The 23,305-nt window shown below is 46.7% G+C and overlaps 3 protein-coding genes across 5 annotated transcripts in view; all 3 read right to left on the bottom strand.

The window, feature by feature from the left end:
- Positions 1-2,372, bottom strand: part of LOC119163343 (uncharacterized) — a 59,399-nt gene extending 57,027 nt beyond the window's left edge. Inside the window, exon 1 of one of the 2 annotated variants that reach the window (XM_037415324.2) lies at positions 2,216-2,372. In XM_037415324.2, coding sequence (XP_037271221.2) covers positions 2,216-2,290 — 75 coding nt within the window. In that variant the 5' untranslated portion in view covers positions 2,291-2,372. Of the gene's footprint in view, positions 1-1,813; positions 1,952-2,215 lie in introns of those variants that run through there. The other variant, XM_037415325.2, reaches the window with a different exon arrangement.
- A 4,936-nt stretch (positions 2,373-7,308) lies between these two features.
- On the bottom strand, positions 7,309-8,755 carry LOC119164820 (heparan sulfate glucosamine 3-O-sulfotransferase 1; the record flags this gene model as incomplete). Its single annotated transcript, XM_075874274.1, has 1 exon — positions 7,309-8,755. A coding segment is annotated over one exon (1,011 nt), but the record flags the coding sequence as incomplete, so codon positions are not given.
- Positions 8,756-16,207: 7,452 nt separating this feature from the next.
- Positions 16,208-21,777, bottom strand: LOC119163342 (adenosine 5'-monophosphoramidase HINT3). 2 transcript variants are annotated; one of them, XM_037415321.2, is made up of 5 exons: positions 21,431-21,777; positions 21,256-21,373; positions 19,905-19,971; positions 18,330-18,474; positions 16,208-16,847 (listed from the first exon to the last, which is right to left on the bottom strand). In XM_037415321.2, the coding sequence occupies exons 1-5, from the start codon at positions 21,527-21,529 to the stop codon at positions 16,794-16,796; spliced, it is 483 nt and encodes a 160-aa protein (XP_037271218.2). In that variant the 5' UTR covers positions 21,530-21,777; the 3' UTR covers positions 16,208-16,793. The 2 variants fall into 2 exon arrangements, with proteins under 2 accessions (XP_037271218.2, XP_037271220.2); XM_037415323.2 differs by having other exon boundaries at positions 18,330-18,456; positions 21,431-21,771.
- Between the last annotated feature and the right edge of the window lie 1,528 nt (positions 21,778-23,305).

Here is a 23,305-nt window from a genome sequence, read left to right as displayed (position 1 = left end):
ACAAAAATTCGCCTAAATTTCTGTCGGACGAATGAAGACACACGCAGCCCTGCTATGAAGAAATATCCCATCGAGGGAACTTTCTGGCCAACCAACCCCGGCGCCGAGGGAGGGAATGGTGGGTGCGGTGCTCGCAGTGACATCACACTGTTTGCTAATGGGGATATGTCTATTTCACGGCGGCCTCTTTCTGTGAGGTTAAAACGGCATAACTTCAAAGGGCCCCGGATCTTGTGTAGCATGGTTTCTAAAGGTCCGTTCGATTCACTTTCACCAATTGTAACCGGTTCACGACTGTGCACGCGAGGTTCAAAAATTGTGCAGCGTGAGTTAAGCGGTGCAGGCCTCATTTCTGCTTGCGTAATTTACACCATTCAACTAACACTGAGCGATGGCGAACCGCACATGTGGACAGTTTATGAGGCGCAAACATCTTGGCTGTTAGCAGAGGCGGGTACGGCACCTACGCCTAAGTGCTGCGTCGTCTGCTCAGCTGCACGCGCGGCTGCTCCAAGCCGGCACCAGGTCCGTTCGATTCGCCTGCACCACGAGAACCAGTTCACGGGGTGCTGCACTTTGCCATTCGTTTCAGTGGTGCAGCATCGACGACCTCTGAATCCTGTCATTCGTTTCAAAAGGTGCAGAAGAGGTGCAGCACTGGTTCACGATTTTCGTGCACCTCCTACGCTGATGGAGCCGGCTTGGTGCAGCCGTGCATGCAACTGAGCAGACGACGCAGCACTTGGGCGTATGCGCCATATTTGCCTCTACCAACGCTGTGTGTTTTGCCAAGATGTTTGCGCCTCATAAATTGTCTGCATGTGCAGTTCGCCATCGTTCAGTGTTAGCTGCACGGTATAAATTAAGCCAACAGAAATAACCTTGTTGGCCCATCGTCATTTGTTTCGGGGGTCGCGCTGTACCTGCACTGCTGAATGCACGCTGCACAATTTCTGAACTTCGCGTGCACAGCCATGAACCAGTTCCAATTGGTGCAGGTGAATCGAACGAACTTACCGTTAGCGTAGGAGGTGCAGGAAATTCGTGAACCAGTCCTGCCCCTTTTTTTGAAACGAATTGCAAATTGCAGCACTCCGGGTTCACGAGGTGGAGGCGAATCGAACGTTTCTGCGGTTAGTTGCTTCAAATGAGAAGTCAAGAAAAACTTATGCCAGAGGTTTACAGGCTTTCTGCGTCGTATGCTCAAGCGACACACGTTCACACAACGGCGCTCTTCGAACTACGTACGGACTGCACTTGTGAACAAAACTCAAGCGAAAAAATGCAGCAGCGCAGGGTGCGCTCAGCTATCGCTCAGACGAAATCGACAGTGCTTATGGAAAACGAGCGACAACGCGCCGCTCCACGAACACCGGAACGTGCTATGCGAGCTCTGTCCAAAGCGCAACTCGTATTTGACACGACCAACCACAGAAGCTAAAACTATACAATGTCCGGGGACATTTGTCGTTACTTGACAGCGCCGTTTAAACATCACACAGAACCGGACAGACAGCATAAACTGACTGGATAGAGCAGCGCATGTGTAGAAACATCAAATAAACATTCACTGCGAAATTTGCGCTAGCATTTTTTTTTTTCGGCAACACGTTGTAGCGCATGCAAGTCCACCGGTGGAGTCCTGCGTGAGCGCAACGACAATTCAAACAAAAGAATCTTGAGCAGCAGATAAACGCAGTGCGATTTAGCACTGCCGTCTTAACATGCTCGTGCGGTTGACCTGAGCGATCTACCGTCGACAAATCGCAACAAAGTGTAATCGCGGAAGTTACGCTATATATCGTCGCACTACCTGCATCACGCTGACAACAGGCGGTTGATGTAGGCCCGTTTTCCAGTGCCGCAGCGCTTTGGCAGCTCAAGTAGAGAAGCAAGCGGGACCGTTGGCCGTGTTCTTATCAGACGGCTCGCCAAACAAATGCCAGACAGAAACACAGTCCGCGTAACGAGCGACACAGCACGGCAAGGCGAGTACGGACGGCGACTACGCGCTAGGCCTAGGAATGCAGCCCGCGCATAGACCCTTTTGCCATTGTTTTTAACGTGATCTAGTCCTAGCACGACTCGCGAGAACTGCGCGCCGCCGGCCGGGCGGCTTCCGCTCCGCAGCTCTGTCAGTGCGCCACGCATCATTGATGGCGCCGAACACGCGAATGCTGCAACGCTTACGATAGTCACGGCGCTTTTTACTCACATTTTTCACGTTGTTTTCAACCGCCACGCTTTCCGATTCCGACATAGCGGCAGACACCCGGGCCTCAAGCTTCATTCAAAATGGCGGGTAAACGAGTTCACGCCGAAACCCACCAATCGCGGAGTCGCGCAAGCGACAACTGAGACAAGTGAGTGCTGAATTATTACCTCTACCTTTCAATTAAAACACTTTTTTGTAGGTATGCGGGCCTAGTTCAGATTATAATCAATTCTCACTCTTTCACAGCTGCCACTCTAACTTTCGAATGCAAATACGCTTATAGCGCGAACGTTTAAATTCGAAAGTTGGCAAGTTTTTGTTGTTGACGCATTTCGCTCTTGAAAATCCTTACGCGGCGAAGTTCACTAAATATTTGAATACTCAGGTGACGGCTGCATCCTGTATGGGGTATAAACCATCAAGAAATACTCAATAAAAGGGATAAAAAGGGCACATTCTATTCTACGTAAATAACGTTTCTACAGCCGTTCGGTTATGGCAGTTTTGATCGCTAGTGCTCCCTAGAATATACTAACTACTATCATAGAGTTCATATACAGAGTGCCGTCTGCGGGCGTTTGGCGGTCCCCACACTGAACACCTACCACTTTGGTCCCCATGCAAGGCCGTGTCCGTGCCGCTGATGCGTGCGCTGAGGGCGCTGCAGTCCATCGGAGCGCGTTCGTGGCGCACTCGCGTAGGCTGGGGGATCGGTGGCGCATTGTGCCTTCTCTTCTTTATTGTTCTCATGGATAAACTACTTATTCTGTTTAAGTGGGCGGAGACTGAACCACCTTTAACAGACCAAACCTTACATCCAACGTCATTTATCTTCAGGGCTCTGACAGTGGCAGAACCAGCCACTAGTCATTGAACAGGACGCGGTTGCTTGAAGAAAAACTAAACGGCGGAATATTAAATTTTTTGTGTGTTTGGAAGGGCTTTCAATATAGTATAAATATCTTAACTTGTTCTCACAAATGCATGAACTATATGTAAGCTCAGTTTTCCCGCACGTACGTAATAAACGTTTCTGAGAATGAAAACATCATACCATGTTTAGAGCAGCTAAGTCTCTGAATAATAGAGATTAGTTTTCGGTGTGTGACACAGTAAAAAAAAAAACGCAATGACATTTTCAGAACGAGAGAGAAAATTCATCACACACGTTAGTATGCTTACGGTTTTTTTTTAACGCACGTACAGTCAGCGAAGTTCATATTTAGTTCAAATGACACTATTTATGGGCAGACAATATAATTACGCGAGAAATAAGTTGTTCCTCAAACTCTACCAGAAAAACATTCGCACAAAATACTTTCAGACGCATATGTGTAGCATCCTCTCATGCCATCAGACGCATATAACTGCTCTCATGATTCGTGTCGTCGTTCGTATTTTCGGCTTTCTCCACCATATGCGTTCGTTCTTTAGAACTATTAAGGCTGCAGGAATGAGCGCGAATCAGGTGCCAAGTGGGCATTATTTGCGCAAATGATGGATGGTAATTTAAATCTTTTCGGTCGTACACAACACAGAAAAGCTAAATGTACTGTGCATGCTTTTTTTTCTTTATCACTGTTTCACGTGCAAGGTAGATTCGTGGAACGATTGAAAAACGCTTAACAAGTTATGAGCCACTGAATGCCATCGGTTGACCGCTCGCCCTCCTCATCTCGAACTGCAATTATTTCTTCGCTTTGCTACGTTTCGTTTTATTGAGTTATAGGGACCACCCAATTCGTGCAGTACGTGCTTAACAATATACGCGAAATTGTTTTCGTTTCATGAACAGTGAACACACATGACGTACTCGCCCTGCATATCGCCTTTCTTTTAATTCGGCTTATTGCGCTTAGGTTCCGGTATGAGTTTCCATTTCGCAAGCGCACATGTCATCATGAAATAATTAAAGAAGGTAGATATGCGCAATAAAAAGATACGAGACCTAAACCACTGAGAAAGAGCCCAAGGCATTTCTCCAACAAGCGACGGCAACAGCAGTTTTGTGTGAAAAAGCAAAAAAAAATTTAATTTGTTTGCTGTTAGTCCCGGTTGGAATCCGACTATATAATAAGAGAAACGTGGGCGTTCAAGGCTTGAACACCACCACTTATTTGTACACAATGTCACCATTTGTAATAAGAAACACCGCAGAACTTTGACCTGGAAAGACACGCGAACGTCGAAGCGCCAACTGCTGCGCCGTCCGAAGGCGGGACTCCGACAGCGCCCCGTGCATCACCGAGCGGCCAGATATGGCGTGGTATTGACTTTTTTCGTTTTTACTACCAGAAAGCCTTCATAGAATGCTTAACGTGTGATCACACTGATTTGCCCTAATCGGTGATAAATAGGAGGTGGACTACGAGAACGAAGAGGGAAGGAGTGCTTTTCTTTTTCTTGCGAGCCCGCATGGTGGCACACATGTCACCGCCCCATTATAAAGGGGATACTCATAGCATCCGTCGATCCTGTGCAGCGACGATATCACCTTCGGGGACCGAGTCCTGAGGTGGGCCGATGAGCTGACGCAAAAAGACGAAGCACTCGAAGGCCCCTAAACCACCAGCGATATTTTTCAAACATTTCAAGCGAACAAGCTCATCGCGTGGCGTGTGCTGAATGTCGTCACGATCAACGATGCCATACGCCACAAATTCCGAGAACCCTCCTCCTCTCTGGGCATTTCCTCCGAGTGACGGCGAAAACTTGAATCACTATGCTGATTCGCAGCACATTGATGCTGTGATTGATCGAGCCTACGACTTCCGGTTAGTCCGCGCTACTTGTTGTTCGTCGTGTTGCCCGCGCTTGCGAACCAGCGACTGCTGCACAGCTGTGGTTCCTACCGGCACGGCAGCAGTGGTTTGCCAACAACAAGGGGCGAGAGTGCAAAGCGCCTTTAAGAGAGGATGTCAGTGCAGGGTAGCAAAGGGAAGAGCGAGAGCAGCGATTGACGACTTTCAATAAACCGTTTCGAAAAATTCTCGCGGCTTTGTGTTTGTTGTACACTCGCGCACAACTTCCCCACTGCAACTGAATTTCGAGCTCTGGGGGGGGGGGGGGGGGGGGCATTAAAGAGATATATTTTTAAAAATGTGAAAAATTGACGAACCTGCGAACTTCTACTCTAAAAATTCAACTGTTCCGACAGACAGAGTATTTTCCGTATCTTTTAACATACGGCTGTATTTTTGATGCATTGTCAGCGCGCGTGACGTCACAATTGCCAAGGAGCATGCAGGATGCACGTGTCCCTTTCCTCCTCTCCCTTTTCTTCACCTCTCCTTTCCTAAAAGCGGTGACTCCAGTCGGGAGCATTGTTCGCTACCGGTGCACTGCAATTTGTGAATTTATTATTTTTCTGTTGTTTCCACCTGGAATGAAAGTTGCCTTTATCGATTTCAGTCTACCAATTCGGTTGAGTGAATGAAACGACACAAGTAACTTCACTTGTTCTCTTTATTGACCTCTCTATATGCTCGGTGATATACATCTGCACCCGTACATTGATTGTCTTTGCAGAAGCACAAGTGCCCATCCAAACTGGTGCAACTAGTAAAATTGTATTATTGCGGCATATGTTTGGTAACTCATTTGACATACCCAAACATAACCCTATGGATCCTGTAGTGATGGTTAAAAGTAAGTTTTACACATGGAGGGAGCATCACACTACTGAAGCCCACCGTGTCGGTCCAACACGTAAGTACTCTCCATGGCGTTCCGTTTTTGAACTCCTCTGCGAGCTGGCCGGTCCGCGCCTATCGTGTGCGTTTCGATTAAAAGCTACCGGGTGCCATATCCCGAGGTTTCGGCCAGTCTCGTCGCTTGTGTTTGACCGACACTGCTGCCTTCAAAACTGGTTGGCTAGCCAAGGCAGGCTGCATGACGTCATGCTGCCTCCTTTCTCGTACCCATAAAACGCTCCAGCGCGCGGTGTGCCCTCTCTCCCTCTATAGGGAGAGGGCGTGCTTACTCATTGTGATGGTTGCGTGTGGTTAGGGCTTAAGAAGATCAAATGATTTAAGCGCCACACGAGACCACAAGAGATGAAAATAGCTAAAGTTTGTATTATTATTTCACACCAATCCGGCTGGCACTCGTCAAGGCTATCAAGAACGTCGCCGAGTTGTGTGTAGATATTCGCAAAAGTGAAATGATTGTCTCAGAAAGGCAGCTCACAAAGAAGCTCTCAAAATGCTGCGGGACGACACCCTTGCAAAAGTCTTGATTGTCTGCAGAGTGAGTGTGTATATGCGAGGGTCATAAGGCGAACAATATGATTGTCGACATCTGTCACGGACACGCCATTGCGAAACGCTGCTCCTGCTTGTTGCACGGCTGATGGCTGCTAATCTAATCGCCTATCAATTCAGAATGCGGTGGCCGCATTTTCGGTGGAGGCAAAAATGTCCCGCCTGCTTGGGTGCACATTAAAAACACGAGGCATCATAATCGTGGCGTGTTTTGGGGATAATTATTATTATTAATTTCGCAAAAGCGTCGAATACTTCTTCGGAAGGAGCCGATTGGATAGCATCGAAAACATATTTATAAAAATCGCCGCAAGCTCGTGTTACAAAGTTTCCTGAACCACATGCTAAATTCCGCACTTGCTGGCGACCATGAGTTGACTCTCTATAGCACCGAGGTTACATGCTATCGAATTAACATACTTCACAATCTTCAGTATATGCTGCAAGTAGATCACATATATGCGGAGTTTTCGAAAGTGAACATAAACCGTGACAATGATTTTTATGCGAGTATTCGAGGTAAGACGCGGCTCGAGTAGCTGACGTTGTGCCGTATACTGGCACAGTTGATTGTCGTTTCGCCTCAGAAATACGTAACAGTGGGGAACCCAAGTTCGATAACAACCTGTCTCAGAAAAAGGCTACGATTGTCATCTACCGGAAGAGAAATATGATTGTCTCGAAACATCTCAGCAGTCACGTTTTGAACGTCGAATGAACATCGGCATTCATAGATGCATGACACCAGTCTTGACGGCAGCACTCGAATGAACGAGTCAGACCGCGTGTATAGTCAAGTGAAGCGTAAACATTCCATTCTCTAAGCGCACCTCAAGTGCAAGGAAACGTTAAGTAATCGATTTCCAAGCGCGATTCAAATAAAAGAAGCGAAATTGTAACGCTTAAGCAAGCCACAGGCAATGCCCAACTTGGACTACCGTCTGATTTCTACCATCGAGTTAGTCGACGCACTAGTTGGGAATACTGCGTCCACGGGATACGCTGTCAACAATATAAAATAACCTCGATGTTTTGGTGAGGCATGCAAGAAAAGCGCTTCCTCCACCCAGGCGTGACGTCCTCGAGGGGTTTTTGTTTCTTCGAGTGAAACCTTTTTGTTCGTCTCCGCTCCTCGAAGTGGAGCCCTCGCAGACAGGAGTGTTTGCCAAGAAGAAGGCGCTGTACTCCACGTTACAAATGAAAACCGCAACGAAGATTCTTGTAAACGTGTCTCGAACCGACCATCGGGCAGACCGAGCTAGCAATCCTATTGTTCGGGCCAGCCGAAGTCCCTGCCCATGAGGTGGTAAAACTCCCGGTTGAAGGGCGCGAAGAACTGGCGCAGTCGACTGACCACGGGGCCTGGGACGTGCGGATGGCGGCGGCCCTTGCTGTCGTTGAGGCAGCGACCTCCGCCCGCGGTGTCGTTGGGCCTCGGGCGCAGGCAGTAGAAGCCCTTCGTGCGGTTGAAGTAGAGCGCGCCGCTCGGAATGAGCGCCGGCAGGCCCAGGAAGGCCTCTACGCGGCGCAGCTCCCGCAGCGGGTCGCGCACCAGCCGGTCGCCGTCGACCACGTGCAGCTGGCGTCGCGGGAAGTGCGACAGCCAGCGGCGCACGTGCACGGCGTACATGCTCGTGCGCACGGGCCGGTACTCGGCGTTGACGGCGCCGTCGGGCAGCAGGATGAGCCTCTCGAAGGGCGGCGCGTCCTCGCGCTGCAGCTGGCGCCGGTTGGCGGCCAGCTGCGCGTAGTCGGACACCAAGCGCACCACGGGGTCACGCACGATGAGCAGGAGCAGCAGCGAGGCGTTCATGGCCCAGACGCGACCGGGCGCCGCCTCGGTGACGAAGTACGCGGGCGACTTCTCCACGGTCAGCTGGTCGGCGCGCGAGGCCGGCATGCGGCGCCGGTACCAGTCCAGGCCGAGGGCGTATCGCTCGTCGTCGTCGAAGAAGTGCACCTCGTCGGGCGCCTTCTGCACGGACGGGTGCAGCGCCAGGAACTCGAGGAGGGCTCGTGTGCCGCATTTGCGGGCGCCGATGATGAGGCACTGCGGTAGGCGCCGCCGCCGCGTGTCTGAGGGCGGCGCAGCGGCCGAAGGCTGCCGCTCGGCCGTCGTCGCGGCAAGCGGCGGCGGGGGCACGAGCAGCTGCGCCGCCAGGAAGCAGGTGCCGCAGGCGACCGCCAAGCACAGCGCCAGCAGCCGCGGTCGCTTTGAAGACGACTCGGCCTGCGAGCCACAATAAAGCAGTGCGGTCTCAAATGCTTTGCAGCCTGGTCATTCTACTGCAAGGGACGAGGAAACTTTCACAAACGTTTTCAGCGTTGGTGGACCAGGCAGGTGGGGAAGTTTACGCTAGCCGTGCAAAGCAAGCCGGTTGATCTAATAAGGGCTGGCCTTCTTGGCTGATATGCTGTAGTATCTCTTTTTTTTGGGGGGGGGGGGGGGAAGTAAAAAAAAGTCGAACCACAGCAGCCTGTCACAGATCATACAAGAATGCCCAGCGCCAGAATCAACGTGCAAACGTGGACCCCAGATTTAGATGCCCATGTCGCACTACGCCGGCGAACCGTGCGGCGGCAGTCTCCATCGGTGGACGCAGCTGATAAACAACGACACTGAGGATTTTTTGCGGACGTTTCAGCGAGACTCCTTTGCTAACTGAGTGGTGTCTCGAAATCTGTCTTATTCGCTTTATCCAAATTCATAAATTTCCTCGTAACTCTGTCCGAACCTATAGATATGCGAATGAAGTATTGCTCAAGAATGTTTTGTTAGAAAACTACACGGCATAACAGTGCACTATTCTTGCAAGTTTCACAGGGCTTATTCCCAAAATGTTGTTGTGGTTTAAAAACTCGTTCCGAAGTACTTCATTTCGCATATTGCCGCGCATCTGCGATAGACTTACCCATGGATTTTTCGCAATTAGTAAAATATACGCTTGGATTTTCGGCCTAAGTAATGTCCACCCTTTTCTGCAATTCGTCTGCCGCCTTAGCGGTTACGGTGCTCCGTAAGGTCGCGGGTTCGATACCGGTCGAATTCCGATGGAGGCGAACTGCCCGTGTATTTAGATTATAGTGAAGGACTTTGAACTTGAGATATATTATCATCTTTATGCAATCCAGCTTCGGGTATGTTTCATGTCACGGGCATTATCATTAACATTTTATTCGCGATAAAATTAAACTGCAGTCTTTGCTAATTTCGAAGCTGCACGTCTTTATATTATAATTGAGGCCGCGCAATTCAGTATGGCCAGAAAGTCGGCAATAGAAGTATGAATCGAGAAACTCGGATTACTTGGCAAAATAATGATACGCGAACTCCGGAACGTTCTCGAAAGCACATCTACGCGACAAGTTCCTCGCGATGAGAGGCAAGGGTGAGCGCATATGTGCCGCAAGTACGACGATTATCATGGAAACATTTATACCCGATGTCGAGAGGCCGACACAACGGAACGAAAGCAACCACGGTTCTTTCAGGCAGCACATTTGCATAGGCAAGACACAAAAACTATAGAGACCAGCATAAAATCCGACAATGTCTCTTTCGGAATGGCTGGAAGGCCTTACCACCGTTCCTCGCTCATCGGGGTATTTCGGGAGGGTCGTCAAATCCTGAAAAATCGGCTGGCGGCCTCTTTAATGCTGATCGCGAGCACTTTATTACGTGGCCGCCAATCGCCATCACGTTGCAGTGAATGCAGCTGATTTTCGAGGCTTTCCCGTCGACAGTGCCACGAGCAAGCACACCGGCAAGGGCCACCAACCACGATATCGTCACAGTGATCAGTCCGAATGCGCATTCGCCGCTGTCCCAGAACCCGTGGAGCCCGAAAGAAAGCTCACCGGAATGGTCGCCGTGCTTCCGAGCGCGGTCTTCCGGCGGCGACTCGGCGGGGGCCACTAGCTCATCGTAGCAGCCACGCCGCGGCCCAGTTCGGTGCCGCGCTCGCCTCACGCCATTGCAGCGTCGGCGGTGATTCCCTCCCCATCGACGACGCATGCCTTTCCCAGCGTCGCAATCGACTGCGGCCGCCGCCGGCTGCTCCCATTGGTCCTCTCGTCACGTGACTCGGACCTTTTTCGTCCCATGCGCTTTTCCCCAACACCTTTTCTGAGTCGTGCTCCGCTTCTTTCATTTCGCTGCAGGTGTATGCCGCATGACTTCTCTCTTTCCATTTTCATGCGTCCGTTTGTGTGCTGATGGCCTAAAAGCACGGCTAACAACCACTCTTGGGCACTGGCTAACTGTCGCCGTCTTCGTCGTTTGCAGAGGCGAATAGGGAGACTTTCTCAATTTCTGAGGCACGTGCCCGCTGGTATACGACGAGAGTTTCCTGGCGACCGTCTGAAGAGACACGATGAAACGCAGAACTTATTGGTGTGCTTCCACACCAATAAGTTCGATCATCACAGTGTTGTCTTCGTCGGAGTCCTTGAAGTACTCGAGACATCGTAATAAAAGGAATGATTTACTAACACATGAATAAAACACACGCCAGACAGGCCAGATTGCACGTCTGTCCTTTTTCACTATCTACAAAATGACACGTACATTTTCAACAAGAGAACATTGCGGTCACACGGGTATTGTTGCGGAATTTATATGGCAGCTACGAAAGCAGAATGACCTTTCGGGAGAACACTCGGAAAACTAGTTCACGTCAAAGATCGACATTGACGGAGTGATCGGAGGCGTATCAACTAGTTTTAAGTTGGGAGAGGAAGCGGGCGGGGAAAATTCGTGTGCTTCACTTAAAGAAAACTCGTTAATTTGGATTTCACGGGACAAGAAAAAAAAAAGTGAGAATTCGACGAATGCCGAATCATCGAAAGTACCATGAATATAAACAAGTGACATCAATGCCTTTTTATTGTATCGATGTATATACGTATATCCAGTATTCATACTGCGTGAAAAAAATCTAAATTAAACCCGCAATTTTTGTCTTTTGCGACTTGACCCTCAATGCGACTGCATGCTTATAGGCCGAAACGTGCCTTGAACATGTACCACGACCACTAACACCACCACGCGCGCGTTATGATAATTTTTTCGCCCGAACAATGGCCGGCTACTTTTCGCTCGTCTATCGCAATGCAGCGAGCGAATTTTACGTTAGCACACGGACCGCGCGGCTGAAGATTATGGAAGAGAAATTACAAAGGGAGGACGCACATCATCTTCTTTTGTTTTAAATATAGGTTTCATATTTATTTACATTACAATTCAAGCATGATATGAAATAATACTTTAAGAACGAGCATGGGGTCCAGGGTCGAGTAATAGCGTTGTCTTCTTCGAATATGTCGAGCGGCTTTTGCAATTTTCGGAGTCTAACACACTTGAAGGCATTCAACGCGGGAACGCAAAAAAAAAAAAAAAAAAAATCAGCCTTCAAAAAGAGTTGAAAGCTCAACTAACTCAAGGTCCGTTCGATTCACCTGCACCGGTCGGAACCGGTTCACGGCTGTGCACGCGAAGTTCAGAAATTGTGCAGCGTGAGTTCAGCGGTGCAGGCAGAGCACGACACCCGAAAGAAATGACGATGTGCCGACAAGGTGTTGGCCTTATTTCTCTTCGGTTAATTTACACCGTTAATCAGACACTGACCTATGGCGAAACGCACATGCGGAAAGTTTATGAGGCGCAAACATCTTGAAAATACACAGCGCGTTTGTAGAGGCAGGTACGGCGCCCAAGCCACCTACGTCTAAGTGCTGCGTCGTCTGCTCAGCTGCACGCGCGGCTGCACCAAGCCGGCACCGTTAGCGAAGGAGGTGCAGGAAAATCGTGAACCGGTGCTGCACCTCTTCTGCACCTTTCGAAACGAATGGCAGGGTTCAGCGGTCGTCAATGCTGCACCGCTGAAACGAATGGCAAGGTGCAGCACCTCGTGAACTGGTTCACGTGGTGCAGGCGAATCGAACGGACCTTCAAATATCTCATGTGTCCTCAAGGGGAACTTGCAGGGGGACCCTGAACACAATTAAGGGCCGAAGGTCCCACCATGATTTACGCCAATAAGTGGGAGGCACAACCAGCCATTTCGGAACCGGACGGTGCAGCTCACGCTCCAGGATAAAGTCCGGTGGGCGCGCCAGTGGAGCACTGGACGTAGTAGGGCCAGCCGCAGAGGCTCCATGTGATCCCCCATGCCTCTCTATTCATCTTCAACAGCGAGGAGTTCAACAGCTTCCGTCGTGTTTGAATTTTACGACAAAGCGCGCGCGTTGTCCAAAATGAGCGCCGCATATGTCAGCGGTGGACGAAACTGGTCGCTAAAGACACCACCATAGCGTCCACGCAGCTCTGAAGGCAGCATTGAAACGAAACGGCTGGACGCCGCTTCTCCAGCTGAATAAACCTGGCTCGCTAATTTGCACAATCGTGGATGGCGCACCTACGCAGTTTTGAAGACACGTGGCGAAACCGAAACTGTTGCAGGTTTGACCACCATCGCTGTTGGCGCAATCATGGACACCGATCATAATCACCGTCAGCCTGACTACGCCCACTGCAAAGAAAAGGCCTCTCCCATGATCCGCCAATCAACCCAGTCGTGCTTTCTGTTGCCTCGTTATATCTATAGAATCGAGTGCGCGCGAGCTATTCACAGGGGAGCACGAAATTCGCCCCATACATTGGCTATTGGGCGGGACCTAATAGGGGGAGGGGCTCTGCGATGACGTCCCCCCCCCCCCCCCCGCCTGAACGGGAACCCTGCGCACGCCTTTTGTTATACTTCAGGGGCGAAGCTCCTAATGCCGTGGGTCTGTCCATCCCCTCTCTCGTGGTACGTGATCGCCTACTTGTATGATGCACGCTCAAGTGTGATAGGAGCGGGCGGACGGACGGACGGACGAATGGACAGACGCCTCACCCCACTCATCATTCACTCCGTGGATATGCTGTGCATTTTTTTAAATCTCATCGGACCATTTATATATTCAGAATCAAACTCGCATAGGTTTCGTTCATGCATGATTTACCACTTAACACAGTGCGTTAATGGTTTAAGTTATTGCAGTTTTTGTGCGCCAAGCAAAAATCCAAAATGATTGTCGCAGAATCCCTGGCCGCCAACAATGCGTTTGTAGTAAGCATGCGCGTGACAACCACGCGCCTTTCTGAAAGCCCACAGCCGGCCGTTAGGACAGGCACATCGTGCTCGCTATCGTCCGAATCAATCACGTTTAGGACAAACGTTGCCGCAATCACAAAAACACGTTCGAATCACCCGATTCTCCAATTAAACAGGCGCCAAAATAACGAGGGCGTCTATTTAGGCTGGTGCAACCCGGCGAGTTGTCTCTGGTGTAAATGTGCACAAAGCTGGCAAGTGGCTGCACCAGCCACGATCATGACATGCGACGTGGTCTGGGAGGAACACGGAAGTATTTATAGGCGTTTTGACACAAAACAGACGTTCAGACATCGAAGCTTTGGCTACCAATCGGCAACACTTTCAAGGAAACACACAAGTGAAATGCTACACCAGACCAAAAAAGTAACATAGCATGAACAATGGGAATATATACATAGATTTTCATTGCCAGCATTTTGGTACATTAAAGGTACATTTGTGCTTGGCACCACCTCTCGGTGGCAGCAACGGTGTCTTGCCATAGATGAATGGGAAACAGACAAAAAAAAGTCACATCTGGCCAATCAAAAAGCTAGTTGCCAAAAATGGCTCCCAATTATATGGAGCAGAAACCCACTAGAACATTCTGGTAAAACATGGTGGTAAAATTACATACAGTAGAGCACGTGGCTTCCCATGACATTTGAACACCGCCCATTAGAAATACATGCAGCCCCTTAAGTTTTGAACATTTTGGGAAGCCACACATTCTGTAGTGCGACACTGCAATTTCACTAGAATGTCCCAGTGTTTCTATTCTGCACATAACCAGGAGTCGTTTTTTATAAGTAGCTTTTCTCATCAGCTATAATCCTTTTTTGCCTATTTCCTATTAGGTTAAGGCAGACCATCGCTGTTGCCAATGAGAGAAAGTTATTCAGAAACTTAAAATTACTCGGAATCCGCAAAACATTCTTTTCCCTTAGGGCGTCTTCAGGACTGAACGAGAGGTGGCACTCGCGTACTTTTCAACGGCCAGCGCTCCCTGTCTACTTCCCACCTTTCACCGCTTCTAGTTCATGGCTATATACTAGTTATGGCACTGCGGCCCAACCCTCGCTTAACCTTGCTAAAACCAAGGAAGTTATGCCCAGGGAGTTTAACGTGGCAACCCTTTCTCGTCAGATAGTGCTCAACGTGCGTCCTTCTGATACTAGTTTTTTTTTTTAGTTAGTATCAAATTCAAGGCAAATTTTATTGGAGATTATGTCACAAGTACTCGTCTCTGTAAGTTATTTCATTAAAAACAACAATTCTTATTTATGATTAACGTGCGCCGATTTCCTGCTCAATTGAAAAGGGTATGTGCGTGCCGTTCCTCTAGTCCGACCTTGGAGGTGGCTACCTATTACTATTACTACTACTACTACATACATCGCGAACGCACAACCCAAGGCGTAGGGAACTTTGCCCCCGAAATTCCCCTTATATTACCCACTGGTTTCATGGTCGATCCACCGTGGTAGGTAGGAGCCATAAATCAAGGAACAAGCAAGGGAGATAGCGCTACGTGCACATGACCTGGTCATGGTGAAATGTCAGTACTAACAAGGACGTAGAAGACAGCGCTCTTTCCTTGTCTGTTGTGCTTACTCATTTTTCATGGATGCGAACCAACAAACCCACCCACCAACATGTTTCAGCGATATAGAATCTGTCTAACGTAGATAAATTTCCAATTTCACCATAGACAGACAAAATACCGGTGAAATTGTAACTTTCTAAATTTTACAGTGAAGACCCTCCCGCCCCCCCCCCCCCTCCGCCGGTTTCACGGATCTCGGAAGTATTTTCTCTCCTGTACCGTAGACACCGTCAGAAAGAAATACGAGGTGGCACTGGCCTTGTTTTCTTTTCCCTCAAGCTGTTTTTGGTGTCATGAGCTGATTAATGTGAGGGAGACATTTTGTGTTTGTCTTTTGCCTTTAATAAATGCATATATTGTTCGTCTGCTCCAGCATTGGATAAAAAGGTACGCTCTGCAAAGATGAAAATCACAGCTGCACAGTGTGCATACAGTGAGCATTCTATAAACATAGGGTTCTATAAGCATACGCGGTTGCATGGGGGGGGTGATGCACCACCCTGAATCATCAAAGGGGGAGCACCTATTCTCCCTTATATCTTCCCAAGTAAGACCTTCCATGCCATTTTTAAATATGCAAAGTTGTGGATATGCATGTTTTTTTTTTTTTATTATATATAATGACGACCAAAGACCCATGATGTTACATTCAAGAAAATGCTTATGTCGTACCTTTACCCAAAAAAGCTGGCTTTTGTGAGACCACTTCATTTGCATCCGATATGAAGCTTGTTGCTTTCACACTTGGGGGGATGAGCAGACACACTATGCTCCCCTTCATTCGAGGACCCAATGCGCACCTACGTACTGTCACACAAGGTCTAGACATTGGCCAAAAACAAGTCATGTAATTAAATTAAATGTCACAGTAATGGTAACAACACTTTTTGTTTGACACAGTGGGCAACTTCGGTTGTGGTGTGAAGGATGAAAAATAGTGCATTACTGAGAGAACATTGCATACCTCCAATGCCAGTGACAAGTCTTGCTATAATCAGACAGCTTTATTTTGATGATCTACATAGATAAATACGCATTAATCCAGCTGTGCAATAAATGCTTGCAGTCTAATGAACACAATTTTCCCAGGCACTTTTCCAGAAACCTTTCTTGTGAGAATGTGTAAGCTCTTTAGATTGCAGGCTGTGTGTTGTGTGCACTGCTGAACACCAGTAGCGACTTCAGGCTGGATGCCCTATGTCGTTAATCCATGCGTTAGCCATAAGAAATATGTACCGAAAGACAAAAAGGCACCAAATAAGTGCATGCAATTGTGCATAGCATGCAATTACCGCAACAACAAACTTGTTCGTTTTCCAAAGGGCACAGTCACCTCAAACAACTATATTAAGTTAGTCCTCTCTGAGCTCACTGTTCTTAATACTGCATCCTTAATACAGCGTGGTTGTTCTTTGGAACTTTTTGTTCAATGTAACTTCAGCAGTAACAGAGTCACCCCTGGTAGCCGATGGACAAGGTGATCGCAGCCAAAAACATGGAATGCAGACAAGCAACGAGATACAAGATGGGAAGAAATGGTCCCCAAGGTGACAATACTATTAGGTAGTGCTTCAAGAGGAGGCTGGTGGTTGCAACTGCTCCAAGTAGCTGATGGTGTCCTCCACCTGCGGCAAGAGGGAATGGTGCCACCACACAAGCTCTGATCAAATGCTTCTTGCTTTGAATGTCATTCAGCTAGCATGTATGTTCAGCTCCTTCAAATTGAGCCTCAATGACTACGATTAGAGCCGGGCAGTGCTACAGCAACCTTGCAGTCACACTAATAACATGGCACTAGAGTCGCGAAGGGTGCATAACCATAGCCCTTTACAAACTTTGGTTAAAAACTCAGGTTTTTAGACACCATCTAGGACCTTTTCTTTGGTTAGCGTACCTTATAAAATATACGCGTTGTATAAAACAACATATATGCATATCCATTTCCATACAGTGTACTGGACATACGAAAAAAGGCGGTGCAGAAAAGCACGCGGAGCCACAATCGTAGCCGAAACCACTTTTGCAGCTTCTGTAAGAGGCGAGCAATATAATTGTGAATGTTTTTCCTCGGTCAGTCCCACTTAGAACATGAGTGCCATCCACGAGAAAAAGCGTGCGCATGGTGTGGTTATATATGAAAAATTATTTTAGAAGCTCTCTTCATGCAATTGAAATGTTCGTGCGAGCTGACTGATGTCCTCTTGAAACAATGAGGCAAAAAGGTCGCCTTTGTAACCAGTAGTTTGCTCGCAATGCGAGAAAGTTTTTATGTCGAGTACACTGGACACCACGATTCATTTGTATTGCATCGTGCCAAACATGCAGAAAAGAAGAAAACTTGGAATAAGCTTCAGGTAACAGCGCGAGGACGAAGCACCGTCTCAGAAAGTAGGCTTGTGGATGCTTAGTGTGCCTTTATGGGGCCATGCGCGAGTGTTAACCATAAAAATTTTTTCTTTTTCCCGGATTTAAAACAAACCAGTTTCTGGTTTTGTAAGATGATTAGCCGTATACTGTATTTATCATGCGTTGTTCTGACGGGACAAAAATTAACACTCTTTAAAGGAAATTAGAAGGACGTGTGCACCAATAAATGCAACAAAGGAATCCTAGTGTCTAATATACTGGAAATGGTTCCACCATGAACACCATTGTACTTACAGTCTCCATAATTTTTCGCATGCTTCTTCAAAAAAAAAAAAACTTTTCCCACCTTACTGAAAATTTGAAACTAAAGGGATATGGTGCATTAGGTTTGCATATATGTTGTATATTACACAATGCATATAAGGTACCTTAACTAAGGCACAGCCCCTATATACCTGCATTCTCAATATTTGGCAACACTATTCTAAAACTTAAACTCCAGATCAACTGCTAAAGATAGCAAGCCACTAAATAGGGGAAATCTTTGGTCCTGATTTTGAACACAAAATTATATAGCATAACCGTAAACTGTCCGTAATACAAACAAGTCATTTCGATATCTTATATGTTTGGACAACATGACTTAGATGAAACGATGCCCGATATTTTTCAGTGATCGCTGACAAATAAACTTGCCATGCATTGTTTGCAAAGTCACACGATGGACAGAATGCACTGACCAGACTGAACCATGGTGTTCGAGGCCTGAAGACGAGACGGGCCAGCATGGACATATCTGCCACGGGGGCAATCACGTGCAGGTGCAGGTGGGAGATGCTCGTGAAGGGAGGCCAGTGAAAGCCCATCCTACGAGACAATTCATAGCTGGGCTAGCTCACTTTATGAATGACCAGACAACCGCTTCTTCTGTGCAGTCCATAGTGTGTATTTGCTAGGATTGTGTATTTGCTATGTGTTATAGCCTACATGGCCTTGTTTTAGAAGATTCTGCGTTATAATTACTATCACGATGCCCTCATCACTATAGGGTATTACACGGAGAAGGGGCAGATCAGCATTGGTTACTGATTAAATGTCATAATAAAAAATAGGACACAATAACATAAACAATATAATACTATATTACAACAACAGAGCAAAGAAAAATAACTGGTGGTAACTGAGAAAAATCAACATGAAGTGAAGAATAGTGATAAAGATTACGGGAATGTGATAGGCATAAAATGTTATAGCGAGATGATGAGATGTTTAAGTCGGCTTTATTGTCTTAATGAGGTAAATTCTTGGCTTTGTGCAGATAAAGCTATAGAGCATTTTCAGCTCTGTGAAAATGTAGACCTCCCTCAGAACTATAGAGTTTCCTAAATATACACTAGAGAGAACTCTGGCGCTAGTGTCTATGGGAGCTGCAACGCACAGTTCAGCGAGCGTGAAAATGGTGGATAGTACATGGATTTGTCTAATCTACGTATATTTAGCTTCATGTGTATTCATGTGGTTTGGAGCTGTTTTCTCACAAAACAAAAATCAGCAAATGTTCAGCGGTTGCGCTTCTCCACCTTATTCTTTAATGCTTACCATTTCAAATCGGGTCATGAAGTTCGAAAGGGTTCATTCTTTCCTTCAAAATGAAACCGAAACACAGAAATAAATGAAGCCACAAGTGCGATTCGCCTCCTGCAAGTAAGTACAAAGACTAGGCAAATCCGTGTACTACCCATCATTCCCACGGTCGCCAAACCATCGCAGAGCCAGAGTCACCTCTAGTTAATTTTAAGAAACTATATGTGCAAGAACCACATAATTTCTCATGTTCTGTAAGGCTAAGTGAGCAATAATGAACATTAATTATTAGGCCACTTTGTAGACAGCCACTTGCTGGTCGCACAATTACACAGAACAACGAGAGAGAATGACAAGTGAATGAGAAAGCATACAGTCTGCTCTAAGGGAAAATGCTGGATCATCAAAGGCAACCAGATCGATCTTACCCGAATACACAATCACATTCCCAGAGCAACAAATCACAATGTTAAATATGCAACATAACAGAAGATTTGCACTCGGCTAACACACACAGGCAACGCTTTGCCCACTTTAGTTGAATAGATTGTTCCTCTGATAAAACACTATTTCTCACCTAGCAACACTCATTTCTTATTTCATAATGACATGCACTTAGTTTCTCATTATTAATTAAACAGTGCAAAAGGGACCCATCAAAACAGAAAGGGTTAGAGAAATCGCAAGACTAACCCCCATTTACAATAAATGGTGCCTAAATAAGTGCGTACCTGCAGGAATCCATGCTTCCACCACACTGTTCCAGCACTTGCTTCCCAATCTCAACAAGATGATTTACTGCAAGAAAGCGGAATTGGAAGTGATTATTTAGAAACAACATATTTTTGTCATGCAATGTCAGCTTCTTTAGAAGAGGGGAGCAGAAATTGAGCTGCGTTGCAACACAGGGATGACGTACCCAAGATTTAGATACTTGAGAAAAGTTGTCAGCATTGTTTTCCAATCTACAGTGTGTCAGGCCACGTATATGAAATGGTGTGTAAGTTACCTTTACACCAAGAAAATATACTAGCAGAAACACAAAAGAGAAGTCAGGGCACCAAAACCTTTGTGGGTGCGGCTTGCAACTACGACTCTGTAGTTCCTCAGGACTCAAATGAAGCTCGTTGACTGACCGACCTACTACCTTTACAAACTGCCACTTACACTATTACAGATTACTCATTTCTCTTCCATCTCCTTGGAGAGCCTATTCTGTTTTGGCAATGTTGCTTGGACATGTGCATGTAGATAAGTCGGGGCTGTGATAAAGTAATTAATCTTCTCAATTGGTGACACTATGGCAGGCCACTTGGTGCAGTTGTTACATTAGCAGACCATAACAAAGGCACATAAAAACGCCGACCACGAAAGAAATGGCTTTAAAAATGCCAAGCCATTTCAACTGAAACGTCTTAGAGCATTTGAAGCCATATTTCTTCTTTGGTAGGCATTTCTAGACTCTGTGCCTTCTTCCTTTCACTATGCCTCCTCCTGACCGGACTATACTGTTGAACCATAGATTTTATTATGGTTGATCAAGATAGACGACCAAGTTGTACCAGCACTCCTAATCTTGTACGTTAGAGAATAAGTATACGGCATTCATTGGTTACAAGTGAAATTGCCCCTTCAGTCACAAACTATCATGCAGTCTGCAAATGCATCAAATTCACATGGCATGATTCCACGGCACTCAGTATTACATTCCCAGAAAGAAAATGAAGGAATGTGTCATATTGCGAGAGCTTTAGTAGTGTAACAATCTAATTATCCTGCCATCATGCAGTCAACTTCAATACTTGCACAAATTTGAGAATGAACTAATTAGGCCCGAAATGCATGCAGAGTTTAATTTCTGGCTGTATCGAGCGGAGAAAAATATTCTAGACGTTGGTCTTGCAACGCGACATGTCGAATGATCGTCGAACATGGTCGTGAAGGTAAACAACTGCTATTCGTCCACTCGGAAAGCCTGCACAAACGAATTCCATTCGAAGGCGGCGAGTGACGCGTCTGCGACCGTAGATAAAAGGGATAGTTCAGGTAAAAGGTGAGGGGGGCTTTTGAAGAGACACTCACCTAAAGGAATATCGGTGCGCGATAGCGATTTCGTATCTTTCACATGCTTCTTGGGAACAATCAGGTAGTGATGTGTCGATGCAGGGTGAATGTCCGAGAAGACGACATAATCTTCGTCCTGAAACGAAACGATAGGAATGAGCACTTGTGGTGGGTGCAACTTTCCAAGCTACACCTGGTAGAGAAGAGTTGTCTTCGGCTCCTTGCCCGCAGCAATTTTGCAGAATATGCAAGTGTCCTCGCTTTCAGCCGTTCTGCCCCAAAAGGCTCCCATGTTTACATCGAAGTCATGCGAAAACCGGCATTTGAGTCGGCCGCTTGAACTAATTCTGCGAAGCTCACCACACTAAGTGTTCACGGAGAGGTCATAGCTGATGAGTAAGGCGATTATAGGCAGAAGCAGCTGGTACCGCAGCAGGAAAGAGAACGAAACAAAGGTGAACGTACTGCTACAAGCCTTCTCGCGTGAAGAAACTAATTTTGCAGACGACGTCACGACGTGATGATGATGATGCTTTTAGTTGTTTTTTTAATGGTCACATACGTAATACTAAAATAAATATAAACTATTTCTCTTGCACTTTTAAAGTTAAACGCTTTTGTTGTATGCGTAGAATAATTTGAATAACGTCAAAATGTGTTTTAAAGCGAGTTGGACGGTTGAACGTTTAGCTAGTTTAGTTACAGTATAGTATATTCTAGCACACAATAGTTTCAGTATGTTCCAATCATGAAGAAAGGAAAAACTATACTTTTTTTTCCTTCATGGTTTTAATACTCACCGTAGACGGCTAAATAGACCATGACCTACTACACTCCTGACCTGTTCAGATAGCGGGGTTCCTATGGGAGCGCGTGTCCCCGCTCTCGTTCAATCGCTCGCCGTAGGTGGCGCTACCTATAACCTGTTCGTCTGCTACTGTGCGGCCGGCAGGAGGGCGACGGACTGATACCATGCGTCTGCTTCTGTGACAAACTGCCTATACGTGCACGAAGGACTTCAATTATGTCATTATACCCGACCGCCTGCCAGCCCTATATAGAGTGAACAGTTAATCGCCACATTTCGTTACCGGCGTAACGTTTCTAATTACCTTAAGTAAGCTTATACAGAAACGAACAAAGCTGTATGGGAAGATAGAGGTTTGAGATGAGAAATACATTTGACCAAATTCGGTCGCTAACTTCAGTGACACCCAGTGTTCAAGAGTTGTCCATCGCTAAACACACACACACACACACACACACACACACACACACACACACACACACACACACACACACACACACACACAGAGAGACAAACTGTGGAGGCAGCACGTAAATATTTCATATCATTAATTTTTTTATGGATTTCGGCGGCATTTGTTGAGGCAGCCTTCGGGAAGGGTGCTCGAACCCCTCGCAACCCACCGCTACGCATTTTTACATAATTTACAGATTTCGTATATTTACTTTTTTCTTGTGTGCTATATTTAAATTTCTTGGCACTATTTGTGGAGCCTGCCATATTAGCCGCGGTACTTTAAAAAAGCTTTCATGTTTTTTAGCTCAGTGAATTAGCATAACACACGGAAATAAAGTTTACTAAAGCACCCTGGTGCTTCTTGCTAGCTTGCAACTCGTTCTGAATTGAAACGACTCTCAAAAACACAAGACTCACCTTTTCTTCCAATTGCCTCGATCCATTCTTCCCGTATGTCTGTGGCAGGAAACTCGTGAAAACTTACTTTACTTTGTTTGCCTTGTTCCGATTTGCAATATGGCACGCAGCAATACACCATACTTACATTTGAGGTGTCAGCTCATCTAAAAAAAAAAAAACTGCACGCGGCCACTATTAGAGCTGACTACTGCAGCTATCTGCCGTCTGCAAGTTTCTGCACACGACCTACTGTGTTTCTGCGTATCTTCTGCAATTTGTGTATGCGTATCGTCTGGAACCATCGTGATTCAGTGTGAACAATGAATGCCTAACAATAGTTTTTTTATCTCGTTGGACTACGTTTTCATTCAAGAAATATTTTCATAATAAATTTTCCTTCATTTG

The sequence above is a fragment of the Rhipicephalus microplus genome, chromosome 9 (assembly GCF_043290135.1).
Source record: "Rhipicephalus microplus isolate Deutch F79 chromosome 9, USDA_Rmic, whole genome shotgun sequence".
Taxonomy (NCBI): Eukaryota; Metazoa; Arthropoda; class Arachnida; order Ixodida; family Ixodidae; genus Rhipicephalus; species Rhipicephalus microplus.
The sequence above is the reverse complement of the archived record's forward strand: the minus strand, read 5'-3'. Positions and strand labels throughout refer to the sequence as shown.

What these genes read in the sequence shown, in the direction of transcription:
- LOC119163342 (XM_037415321.2), bottom strand. Translation starts at nt 21,529, where the DNA reads ATGGGAGCCTTTTGGGGCAGAACGGCTGAAAGCGAGGACACTTGCATA. An exon ending in GGAAGCATGGATTCCTGCAG is followed by an intron (nt 18,475 to 19,904) that starts GTACGCACTTAT and finishes GAGCTAGCCCAG; the next exon opens with CTATGAATTGTCTCGTAGGA. An exon ending in GAACACCATGGTTCAGTCTG is followed by an intron (nt 16,848 to 18,329) that starts GTCAGTGCATTC and finishes CTCTTGCCGCAG; the next exon opens with GTGGAGGACACCATCAGCTA.